General features: G+C 41.8%; 1 protein-coding gene across 2 annotated transcripts; it reads right to left on the reverse strand.

Moving 5' to 3' along the window:
- Positions 1-1,709: 1,709 nt before the first annotated feature.
- LOC104450904 lies at positions 1,710-8,461 on the reverse strand. 2 transcript variants are annotated; one of them, XR_005549029.1, is made up of 4 exons: positions 8,011-8,461; positions 6,007-6,729; positions 4,458-5,431; positions 1,710-2,085 (listed from the first exon to the last, which is right to left on the reverse strand). XR_005549029.1 is itself a non-coding variant. In XM_018875913.2 (2 exons), exons 1-2 carry the CDS (start codon positions 4,611-4,613, stop codon positions 1,918-1,920), a joined length of 327 nt encoding a protein of 108 aa, XP_018731458.2. In that variant the 5' UTR covers positions 4,614-5,735; the 3' UTR covers positions 1,710-1,917. The 2 variants fall into 2 exon arrangements, 1 of the variants encoding a protein (XP_018731458.2); XM_018875913.2 differs by lacking the exons at positions 6,007-6,729; positions 8,011-8,461 and having other exon boundaries at positions 1,710-2,088; positions 4,458-5,735.
- Positions 8,462-13,285: the final 4,824 nt, after the last annotated feature.

Raw genomic sequence — 13,285 nt, forward strand, 5'->3', positions numbered from 1 at the left:
GTATTGAATTTATTGCACTTTTGCCAATTTAGTCTTAAACTTTTTCACTTTTTACCGATTCAGTTTATTCGGCCAATTTTGATTGGAAATTATTGATGTGGACATCGGCGATGCCACATAGGACCGCCAGTGTTGACGTGGACAAATTTTAATAATCCTTTAATATTTTTTGAATTCTTATTATTTTTTTTATTTTTTTTTTTACTTTCTTATTTTCCTTTTGCTAGTGATTGGCTATCGGCCACAGGTGACGATCAGCCACTAGCCATGGTGGGCCGGTTGGCCTTGGCCAAGTGAGGCCTAGGTAGAGTTGGCCTCACTTAGGCTAGATCTAGCAAAGCTGGCCCTCGCCCAAGCTAGGGTGGTTGGCAGCCTCGCCGGGTGTCACCATGGCCAAGCCGATGCCCGGCAAGGTTGCCTTGGCTTGGGCGAGGGTTGGCCTTGCCTAGTTTGGGTGAGAGTCAGTCTCACTTGGCTTGGGCGAGGGCTCCCCTCATTGGGGCTCACCCTTGCCTGGCTATCACTTTTGGCTCGTGGCTGACCACTGGCCAAAGGAAAAGGAGAAAGCAAAAAGAAAAATTTAAGAATTTTTTAAAAATTATTAAAATATTATTAAAAATTATCAATGTCAACGTCAATAATCCTACGTAACACTATTGGCGTTCATGTTAGCAATTTTCAGCCAAAATTGGCCAAATGGACTCAATTGGCAAGAAGTGAAAATGTTTAGAATTGAATCGGCAAAATTATAATGGGTTTAGGACTTTTTGAACAATTTTCTCTTTATTGATTAGTATTGGTTTTATTGATTTGTAATGGTTAAACTCCATTTCTAGTTAAATTTAAGTTTCAAAAAAAAGGAGATCTAGATAAAATATCTATTACATTTTTTTAAAATAATGTAGGGGTAATTCATCTTAATCTAATTTTGAATAATGCAAATTCATAATTAAATATTATAATTTATTAATTCAACTAAAAATATTTTACGAAGAGTGAAGTAAATGGTATAGATTATTCAATTCAGCCGAATTTCAAACATACACATGTATATTTCATTTAGTTTTATATACCTCTTTTGAAATCAGCATATTCTAAGTATAGCTTTTGTCATGTTAAAGCAAATCCCTTTTGCGAAAAAGTGCAGGTGATTTCTCCCCGGCAGGGGCATTTTATAGTTTTGCACATAACCTGAACTATAAGTTGATTTATAAAGATGAGATAAGAGAAAAATCCATGGGCTTTATTGTTTAACAGATCGTGCTTTCAATCTCACATGTCAAACAGAATATAAATGATGGGTGAGGACAGATGATCTCGAGTTCAGAGAATATGACATTGAAATCCATACACTCTAAAATGAAAATTAAATCAAATCTGTCAAAAAGCTAGTACTATTCAAACTCTTCTTTCTATTATATGTGTATTTTAGTAAATTCTGAGTTCAAACTTTCCGGCCACATTTTGCATGTCCAAATGGAGAACAATCCCAAATATTATATATGTGAAAAATTAGTTGACATAAATCACCAAAACTACCATATGGTAAATTCGGGTAATGCACATGGGACTCTCTTCTCAAATTAATAAAACAAAGCTTTGTATGAGTATGAAAGTATTTGAGCGAGCAAATTCAAGCTCTATATCAGATCATAGCATTTCTTTATGTGTCCCTTTATCCGTCACAGAAAGGATAAGAGAAGGTCACAGAAAGGATAAGAGAAGGAAAAGAAAAGCAGCACACCATTCAAATCAATTTTTCAGTTTTGAGTTCAACATTTCGAAGTTCCGTTGTCAGCGAGACCACCATGAGAAGGCTCAGATACGTGCTGTGACCGGAGAAGGGCAGTGTCTTTCCACCACGAGATCTCTCTCTCTTTCTCAGATAGCTTATGCTCCATACGCCCTAAAGATGCTTCAAGCTCTTTGATTTGTTCTTGCAATCTTGCTCATGCAACCTCCTCTCGAGCTCAACAGGGGGAACTCTGCTCCGCTCTGAACTTCAGTCACTTCGTCTCTGGGGTTCATTAATTTCCCAAAACTCGTGCTACAGCCACTTGCTGAAGCAGATTCCTTGGGGGCAACCTGCTATACCGAGTTTATAGATCGTAAGCTCTAACATTCAGATGAAGAGATAATCATCAACCACACTCAAACAACTGTAGCTAAAATTTATCCCAAAAAGGGGTCTGACTTTTGAGCAGATCCTTGCATTACTTTTGTTTTGACAACCAACTAAAAAAAGAAGGTACTCCTTCAAAGGCACAAACATAATGACTGAAACAAGAGAGAACTGGAAATTATTGTTCCCGGTCAATGGCCTTGAACTGAAGGTTCAGCTATAACAGCAACGTATGCATGAGAGAGAACTTTTTTCGGACTATAACAGCAACGTATGCATCAGAGAGAACTTTTTTCGGACTTATGAAAAGGCATAAGCGAGCAGAGTACTGAACTCGTTGGATTCTAGAGTTCCTCCTCCATGTCTAGGGACAGAGAAAGCAATCATATTTCACAGAAATGAGGAGACAGCAAAAAAGTCGAAAACCAGAGAGCAGACAATGCATAAATTTACATACGTTTCAAAATCCTTCGGCAGTTTCTATTGCCACCCTTCTACAGGTACGCAGAAGAACATTTTTGCTCACAAAAATTGAGTGTGACCACAAAGAATGACCATAAAATTGACCAACAATCTTTGTAGAAAACACTAAGCCCTGCACATAATAGCCAGGAAGATACATTTTTTTCCTCTTCTTTTTCCCTTTTGCAATAGCACCAAGAGACACTAAGCATGTAAATTGACAAGGAGGTTGGAAACAGGACAGGACTTCAGTCATGTATATATAATTTGCAGAAACAAACCAAACCAAAATGTGACAGAAAAGCTGATGCCTATAACTGGTTCTCTTCACTCTGATAGAAAGCAAAACCGTTCTGCATTTGACTAGAGAACAAATGCAGATAAAAGAGAACTTGTGATGAAGAAAGTTTGCCATGCCTTCTGTGCTAAGTACTAAAAGGCTTGAACATATGAGTAGGTAGCAACGGTATGGAAGTAAAAAATCAGGAATGCAAATGGAGCAAGGCCCTATTTGGTAACCATCAAAACAAGGCCCGATTCTGATTCTTTGTTCCCGGGAGTAGTTTGAGAACAAAATCGCGTTTAGTAAAATTTTTGTTCCGGGAACAAATTTCTATTTTTTGTTCCCGGAAGTAGATTTGAAACAGAATCAAGAATAAAAAAAAAAGTTAATTCTTGTTCCGGGAACAAATCTAAAAATCAAAACCAACTCTTCTTCTTCAATTTTCTCTTCTTCTTCTTCTCTTTTCTTCTTCTTCATCGACCGCCCCGTCTGCCGCCGCCACCGTCCGCCGCCGGTCGCCGGCAACCGATCCGGCGAGCTCGCCGGAGGCAAGCCCAGCCACCAGCAAGCTCGCCCAGCCCCGCCTGTGGCCAGGCGGGCCTCGCCCAACCCCGGCAAGGCTCGCCTAGCCACCAGCCAGACGAGGGCTGGCAACCTCAACGGAGTGTCGCCGGCCCTCATTGGCCGAGCCTCCCAAGCCGGCCTCGCCGAGGTTGGGCGAGCCTCGCCGGTGGCCAAGCGGGCCTCACCCAACCCTGGCGAGGCTCACTCAGCCCCGCCGGTGGCCAGGTAGGCCTCGCCCGGCCCGGCGAGGCCGAGCCTCGGCGGGACTAGGTGAGGCTCGGCCAACGAGGGTTGGCAACACTCCGGTGAGGTCGTCGGCCAAAAGAAGAAGAAAAATAGGAGAAAAAGGAAAAAAAAAAAAGAAAGAAAAGGAAAAAAAAAAAAAAAAGAAGAAAAAGGAAAAAGTAAAAAAAAAATATTTAAAAATTAAAATAAATTGATTTGGAACAGAATTAATGAGCACGGTACCAAACACAATTCTATTCTAGAATAAGAAATTTTGGATAGTTACCAAACGGCTTAAAATACTTAGAAATTGTTTCCGGGAACAGAATAAAAAATAATAATTTCTGATCAGAATCTATTCCCAGAAACATAATCGTTACCAAACACGCCCTAAAAATCTAACCGCCATGTGGAGTTCAATCTGACAAAATTAGGGGACAAACTGTGAAACATGCAGAATTAGAATAAACTAAAGCTCAGAAACTTTTCTCCTAAAACCTTCAGATGTTGAGACTCTGCTGCAGCATTTGTTAACACTAATGCATCCAAAAATGGAATCACTCTAAATGATTGCTCTTGTACCACCTTCAGTGGAACAAGTGAAGGAAACTTCAATTGAGGGTGGTTTACATTCCAAGACATCCAAAACAACTGAAACACTATCATGGTTTTGACAGTGAGAATACACGAAATTCAGCAACCAATTCCATGCACAGACAAGCATCAAGGAAAGCTAGTGTTTCTCGGAGAGCCCCCTACATCCGGGAATCACACAGAAAATCAGAACACATAGAACCTTACCTTTATCATTTCCTGATATGACTGCTTGGAAGAGGCTTCAGCATCCAACTGAAGCTCCAAGCGCTCTAACTCAGCTTCTAATTCTGCTTCCACTTCTTCAATCCCTTCCACAGGTTCTTGTTTAGACTCACATCCACTGGACTGATTTGACTGCATGTCTATGTTGTTCTGGCAAAAGAGAGAGCGTTCTATGGGATTGTTCCAAAAGGTGACTGCCGCAGCTCAAGACTTCCTTTATATCAGTGAAAAAAGAGGCAACACATTCCGTCAACTCATGGTTCACGAGAAGAATCTTTCCTCTGTACTTTTTCTTTCACGTTCTGTAGAAGAACTTCCAATTCTTTCCACAAATCCTCCATTTTGTGGAGTTCATTCTTATTCACAGAGATACAAAAGACTCCCTGCAAATTCCAGGTTGAACATATTCTCTTCTCCTCTATTGTCCTGGATAGAGGACCATGCAAGCAACAATCACTCACAATCCTTCATTTAATTGTGATGAAAGAGAACATTTTCATGGGAGCGTATAGAAGATGTTACTCATCACTTATCATGTCTCAACTGGGGTGTTTGATGTGAATAGGCATGTTATTTGTGTTCCACTAACATGCACACCCCTAGCTATTATGGTGAATCAAATTGCTGAAAGAGGTTATATTCCTACATGGGTAACCAGATTTGATCCATCTGGGCATGGCTGGTACACTTTATAAAAGATTAAAAGGATAAACTAATGTTGGATACACCCAGTCCAACTACAGCATATAGCCTCTTGCCCCGAAACCTCTTAACCTTCACGTCCTAGCTTCACTGTTTGGGCTTATTCGGATTTGTTTATCCACAGCGAATATAATCTTCAGATATAACCAGCAAAACAAATTCAGTTGGCTCAATTGTCCATACCACCAATCTTCATTCTGTTTAGGTTCAACCAGCTGCATGAAAGGACTGAAGTATGTGCCAAGTACAGAACCCTTTCCACAAATAAAGATTTGTGATCAGAATCACGAGACAACCTCCATTAAGAAGCTTCCATTGTACATAAAGAGGTTTTGAATTATCACTTAAGCAGTGTTACAAAATAGGCCGGGAACCCTGCAATATTGTTCATGACCTCAAGCTGTTATTGCATTAATACCATTAATTTCGTTTTTCCTGAACCATCTACATCACAACTACATGCAAAAACAGGGCTTTGGTTTCCCACCAGTTTAATGTTCATAAAAACATTCCTTTTCAGATTTGGCCTAAATTCTACAGCACATCAAAAGGATTGGGGGGGAGTCAACACAGACAAGGTAAAAAATTTCCAAATGAAACAGGTATAATTTGGCCATAGCATTGTATTTACACATGCACACATGCATGTCATGAAAAGCAACTCCAATTCTGATACCATCTCATTTCCCTCAAACCATACATAGCATAAGACACTTGCAAACAATCAAACATCTGACAGATCGTCCACACTAAGGAAACTTAGCATTGAAAAACATCATTTTTCACAACAAAAAGCTCAGAACTTGAAATAGTTTTTTTTTATCATCACCTGATTCATCCTTCCAGTTGACCGTGTGCGACGAACCATCCTCAATCTTCGTCTTATCCTTGAAACGCTCAGACTCCCCAGCCCATTGCCAAATTCCCTCTCTTCTTTCTCTCAAATCTGCCCCACCACACCCTTCTTCTCCTTTCGCCATCTGGCCACCTCCAAATTGCCCGACCCAGCGATGAACACTCGAACCCACAAGACTTCGCTTCATCTTGCTGCCGAAGACTGCTCATCCTGAATTCCTGCCAACTCCACTCTCTTTGTCGTTGTTTTCTTCTTCTTCTTCTTCTTCCTCCTCAAGTAGCAGAGAATCAGCAATTCGTTTTCGGGGACTACAGTATCTGGTCATGATCTGGTTAATCCCATCATCAATGTCATGAATGTTGTCCATGTATCTAGAGTCAAGAGTGTCACAATATAACTGTTTCTGCAAATTTACAAGGCCCCCTTTTACTGATGATTATTGAACATCTCCAAGAAAGCAGCAATCTTCGAAGTATGAACAGAGCTGGTTGAAGACAACCTTCGCAAGTTGTTTTGCCAACACCACCCATCCCATGAATACCAACAAAACAAACACCATCACAGTCAACATCCAACAGTTTAATTATGTCTTCTACATGATCATCCACTCCAGCCAGCTGATTTGTCACATACTTATGTTTTATCTTCAACTTAACCTAAACCTCTCGGATGATCAACTATATAGTTTCCCCATGCCTGCCACATATATGAACTGCCTCAGTTAAAAGAAGATGGTAAATGGAGATGTTATCATATCTTTCAAGTCAAAGCAAAAGTATTTGGATTTACTCATAGATGATTTGCAAACAAGGAGTCAGTTCAAGAAACATGCACATTGTACAAAGGTAAAATTTTACATACTAGACAGAGTTCCCATGTTTTATACCTCTTTCCCAACAATATAAATTCTCCCAACAATATAAATTCTCTATTTTTTTTAGTTCTTTTTATACTATCAATAGGAATGCAACTTAAGCTTAAAGTTCTTCCAGCTTCATGAATGATTTCCAAGCTAGATTGAGCAGGATGGAATAAATAACTGGACTTGTAAGTTCAATTAAAAGAATTGAGTTGAGCCAGAGCAGAAAGAAAACATAAAAGGAAGAACTGATGAAAAGAAGTTCAGAAAAAGAGTAAAAAATATCCAGTGAAGGGTAAAAGAGGGGCGAGGAAAAGGAGGCAGGTTGCTAAAATAAAGCATTCCTCAGAAACCACTAGTTGCTTCACTCCTTCAAACATCAGCGTACGGATGTGATATTAGATTTCAGACAAGGCATAACATACAGGCAAAAGTTTTGAATATCTTGGAACTTGTATGCACCCTCAAGTATTTGTAGGTTCTAGAACTATGGAATCCACATGTATGACAGAGGAGGTGTGCAATATCATCTCATTGCAAATGCCTTCTTTATAGGATGCTTAATTATGATTTACCCACTTGATTTTTTTTGTTTGGTCTCTGTTTGAACTCTACTCTGAAGTCAGAAATTGCATTCTAAACTAGCCAAATGACTGAAATTTTTTTGTGGAACTTCCTGTTGTGGTTGGTATATGAGTGAGTATGACCAAAGCGGAGAGTTAATCAACTCATCAGTTTGCTCCTACCGGTCACCACTTACCACTGATGGAAAGGCCGATGAAAGTCAGGAACAGAATACAGATTCCCCAAGCTCATTAATCTTGAAAGTTGATCATTGACTACTAAAATGGAGTCTGCCAGATTTTGCGAGTCTATACATCAGTGACCCCACCAAACACAGAATATACTAGCAGCCAACAGAGACCCCAGACAATGTACAATTACTGCCAACTTCTTCCCGCATTTCAAACTGTCGAAATTCCCAGAAATCTTATTTATGCAGAAAATGGCAAAGACTGAGGAGTTCAAATTGTCCATTCTAATAAAACAATCAGATTGTGTATAAATGACACGAAAATATTAACAAAAGAACAGCAAATTGAGAAATTAGTAATTACCCTCTCGTTTTGAGGTCCCATCCCTTCAATTCAGCAACTTCAACAAGAGCATCCCCCCACCTCTTCGCTTCCTCATCCCCAAACTTCTTCCTGTGCTTGGCCATGGCATTCCTGTACAGCCCAGTCCTGAGCTTCACATCCGAAGGCGACGCGTTGAAGAACACCGGCAAGATCTCCTTATTCCCCTTCGACCGAGCCACGCAGTCAACCATGTGGGCGACCTCGCGGAGGCACCACGAGCTCGACGCGTAGTCCCTGGAGAAGATGGGCACGCAGATCTTGGACACGTCGAGCGCCCGCATGAGCTCGCCGCCGATCTCCCTGCCGACGCGGAGCTCCTCGTCATCTCGGTAGACGCGGGTTCCGGCACTGAGCATGTCGTGGTAGAGGCAATCGGTAAACCCCGTGCGAGTGTCCGGCCCCCTGAAGCTCAGGAACACCTCGTACTCCTCACCGGCCGGCGCCGGCGCGTCGCCGCGGTTCCGGGGTTGTTCGTCTCCTCTCTCTTGACCGTCGCGATGGGTTTGCGGAAGATTTTGGACGCTTTCGACTTGACTAACGCGAGCACGGTCGGAGCGAGCAGTCCCAAGGCCCTGACAAAGATGCAACGAAGTTTGAAGACCAGGTTTTTCATTTCCATCTTTTGGGTTGGTGAGCTTTGAGGCGGAAGAGAAAAAAGGAAGAGTAAGAGAGCGGCTTACAGTCCGCGAGCATCATGGCGGCGAACATGGCGGACACGCCGCGGGGCGCGCGGTGGTAGCCGAGCGGCGGCGGCTGGCAGGACGAGCACCACGCGAAGGAAGAGCCGCACGTCGTCGGAGAACGACACGGCGCGTGCAGGATGAACTTGAACCCCATCGCGATCGCGGGACAGTTCGGTGGTCGCTTCGGATGGGATGTAGAAGACGATCGTCCAAAGAGAGATTGTGCAGTAATCTTGGCGTTCGGTCTGGTCAAAGAGTTGACTTTGGGACTGTCGATGTGCTTCGGGACAAAGCACGAAGGAAGGGCGGGTCGGGGGAATTTGGTTCCTGGACCAATTGAATCTCGGCCGCTGATCTTGTGGACAGGCAGGTGGGGCCCGCCTGGTCCTCAGGTGGAGATTAAGAGCCGTGATTCATTTGGTACGTTGTATTCGAATATAGGTAAATATTTCTCAAAGAGTGGGGGGAAATGATAGGAAGCCAAAAGGATTTTGAGAATTAAAAAGCTACTTGCATTTTTTACAAGTCAATAATTTCCCATAAATACGGGCTTTTTAATACGTGTACGCAAAATAATCATAAGATAAATTGAATGAGGATCATTATAAATGGTGGGCTCCATCAGATTTTTTTTTTTTTTTGGTCGAGAACTTCATGAAATCGATGGTAATAACTTTTTAAAGTTCAAAAAAATATATGACGAGTTATTATTCGCATCTATCTAAATATTTTTTTCTCAATAAAAATTTTACTATGCACATTGAAATTTATTTAAAAGAAAATATTCATTATTCACGAGTTAATATTATTAGTAAGTCAAAAATACCTTAAATACATGAAAGTTTATTACTTTTTTGTATAAAAATTAACCAAGCGTTGAAATACACAGAGTTTTGTAGGGATTGATATTAATGACCTTATAATTCATCAACAGGAGTGCATCTCTTACCATCTTTCTTCCCAAAATGCTATCATATTCTTATATGAACCAATTTGCTATATTACTTTACATTGCCTTTTTTCAAAGGTTTTCTCAGGTACGCGTAGGAACCATCTTGGTTCTTGTCCCCGAAGTATATCAATATCCAGAATCTCAAATCATTCTTCTCGGCCATCCTTTGGTTTTTTTTTTCCTCAGTGGATTTTAATTCTTTCTAGGTGAGAACAATGTGAATGAATGGGACCAAATGAGTTTCAGTTATAAGTCTATAGGATCTTAATCCTTATATTTTCATGTTGCGATGACTTGGTCAATGAGAGTGGGACAATAAGATTTGAATAAGTTGTCACTCCTAGTGAATTTTAAAGATGGTGAAGGGAACATGACATATCAAATTGCACACCAAACAAGAGGGGAGCATTTCCTGATCATTGAAATCAACTCATAAGAGACTAACATTGTGGTAAGGTTCAGCATTGGAATTTCAATTTATGTCTAAATTAGATGAAGCTTAGGTGACCTCTTGAGGAAGTGTCTACCTGTATACCAAAGCACAAAATCAATTGTGCTCGATGTGGGATCAATCAACAGAGACAATTTCTCGAGTGAGTTAATTTATGAGTGTGCTACAAGCTTTTTACAACGCTTCAATAATGCCTCGGGAGAGAGCATATCTAAATACCAAATTCATTTCTTTCTTCCACCTCTTGACTCATTTTGATGCCATCATATTGCTCACTTCACTATGCCATCCATTAGCCAGGCAACAATTTTCGCCGCAAGGCTAATTATTACCGCAAGGGAGCTTTATGTACAGCTAAAGGAGCATAACAAAGACAGGCGATGGGCGTTAACGCCTAACCACCGGCGTTTGTGTAGTTCAGTAATTTTCAGAATTTCTTCCTAAATCATTTTACGCTATGAATGCGCTTGTCTTTCTAATATCGTTGTTTCAACATTAGTAAAGTCTAAATTTTCACAAACTGAAATCATAATCTTTGCTCGCATTCAAGTTTTGGTTAAATGTTTGGCCGGTTGATTCTTAAATTTCCTCAAAGAAAGGCCTCATTTATTCTTGTCCTTGAGAAGGAGAGGCTTTGATAGCAAACGCAGAGAATGAATTAAGGAACAGACTGGACGTCTTGTAGCTTGTTAGATCGAACATTATCTCTATTACAGAACTGATGGATTTATGAGATGGGCCTGAGTTGGCCCGTCCGCCCAAGTTGGGCCCAAAAAAGCCCGGCCCACGGGAATAGGGCCCGTGGATGGGGGAAGGTATAAAAGGGAGGAGAGAGAGAGAGAGAGTGAGGCACCCTTTGGCACAATCAACGTACGCTTCTCTCCCGCGCGTTTTCTCTCCCGAAGAACAGTAGGCATACGACTTCCAATTTCTTCCCTTCAAGGCTTCATCGACCGGATTCTCTTCCTCCATTGACGACGGTGTTTAATCTGTGGCTAACAAGGTACGCTCGACTCCGTGGTGTGCTTTACGATCGGTGATACGTGTTTTCCCGGGCTTCGTCTTCCGCATTGATTTAGGGATTCGATTTAGTGTCAAATCCGGTTTTCGGGGATCAGTCATTCCCAACATTGGTATCAGAGCCCTAGTTCACGTTTTCCCGATCAATTTGATGTTTTTGATTGATTTTTTCGCGAAAACATTCGGCCGTATGGATCGGGGCGAAAATCCCGACACCCGAGCGCTGTTCGGCCATTTTTCTGCGTTTTCGTAAGTCGAAATTAAATTATGAAAGCACTGGGTGAAAGAGGACGTCGAGACGAGTCCGGCGACATGTTGTGCGTCGCCGGACGACACGCACGCGCCACACGCGCGGCCACAAGCCGCTGCGCGTGGGCGCCACGCGCCCGAAGCGGCGGCAATGGGCAGCGCGTGCGCCACACGCGCCGGTGACGAACCGGCACGTGCGCGCCGGCGACAGCGGCGAACGGCACGCGCGCCGGTCCGCGGACCGACGCGTGCTGACGTCATCCAACGGTCGGTAACCGCTCGGATGACGTCACCGATGACGTCATCGCCGACGTCGTTTCGCCGGACGGTCACCGGCCGGCGACCCGACCCACCAGAGACCAAGGTACGTGGCAGGCACGTGCGGATGACGTCTGCGTGACGTCATCCCCCGTACGCGCGCGGCACGTGCGTCGGTCCGACCGGCCCGACCGGTCCGACGACCGTTGACCGTTGACCCGAAAAAAAAAAAAAAAAAAAAAAAAAAAAAAAAAAAGGAATTTGTTTCTTTTTTTAATTATGTCCGTGTGGGTTGTAGGTAATCCATTTTTATTCTGCATTTGTTGCATGAATCATGGAAATTTATGTATTTTCCATTTTGTTTATTATGGATTATAAATGATCCATTTTAGTTCTGCATTTGTTGTAGAAACTATGATGCGTTATGCACGGATACCCGCAATCCCAAGAACGGACGAAGGAAGAGCTAGGCGAAAAGGGCTGATGAAAGAGTTAGCTGATTATCGGTGGCTTGATGGTGATTTAGTATCACACATGGTCAAGGTCAATAAGATGATACAGGAAATCATCTGGAATGGTTATTTTATGCCGGATTTTGAGAAGGTGCCGGCTTTGATGAACACTCTTCCACCTGAATGGCAAGCAGTGTTAGATCGGCTATGGGAGGTCAACGTGGTCCCGGATTACAAGGGGCTAGTGGAAGCTTTTGTAAGAGAATACTATAGGATTGAGTTGGCCAAAACTTCAATCCTTAGATTGAGCGCCACATGGCGCAGAGTGAATGCGCCTTGGTGGCGACATGAGAGCTCTCCAAATGTTTTTCCATGGTTGGCAAATGTGCCTTCAAATTTCTTATATGTTTTGACTGATAGATTAGAAGGGACATTCCCTAATTATTTCTTAGATTAATTATGAGATGTTTTATGGCTGTAAATATCTCTTTCCATGTTGATATTTCTCTTTGTATATATTGCTTAGTGTAATGTATAGTTGTATTATGTGAAAGCACTGTTATTATATTGGATGTTAGATAATATTTGCTTTCTGTTAATGCTGATTGCTGTGGGTAGTTAGCTGTGGGTAGTTATAGAAGTTTTTATAACTTCATAGAATTGATTTTGCATATGACAATCATATTAATGATAGTTTTAAGTTAGGATTTTTGGAGGATGATTGGAAACGTAGTGACCTTTTGATTATGAAACCTTACTTGAAATTATTCATTAATATGATGGGTCTATGTAAATAGGGATGCATAAATGATAGGCATTAATTATTCGTGCATGAATGTCTGATGTGTTCAGACTGATGGTTTCAGCAACTAAAAACGTGATTGCTTATATGAACGGCAACTATTGTGAAATATTGAATACGAAGATTCAATATGTGCTGGAAAAGCAAGAAGCACTAGAAGCTCTTGACCATATTATGGAAGATCTAGAGGATGTTGTGTGCCACCTTGAGCTAGTAGAGGACTGCCTATCGGCATTTGAGCTGAAAATAGACATTGGCTATGCTTTGGTCCTAGCTCGAAAGGGCTTTGAGCTCTAAGCGCAAGCGTATTGATTCGTTCAATATGTGGGAATGCAAAGGATCAAGTCCTTATTGCAAGAGATCAAGAGTTAACCAACACAAGAGAGG

This window comes from Eucalyptus grandis, chromosome 3 (genome assembly GCF_016545825.1).
Source record: "Eucalyptus grandis isolate ANBG69807.140 chromosome 3, ASM1654582v1, whole genome shotgun sequence".
NCBI lineage: Eukaryota > Viridiplantae > Streptophyta > Magnoliopsida > Myrtales > Myrtaceae > Eucalyptus > Eucalyptus grandis.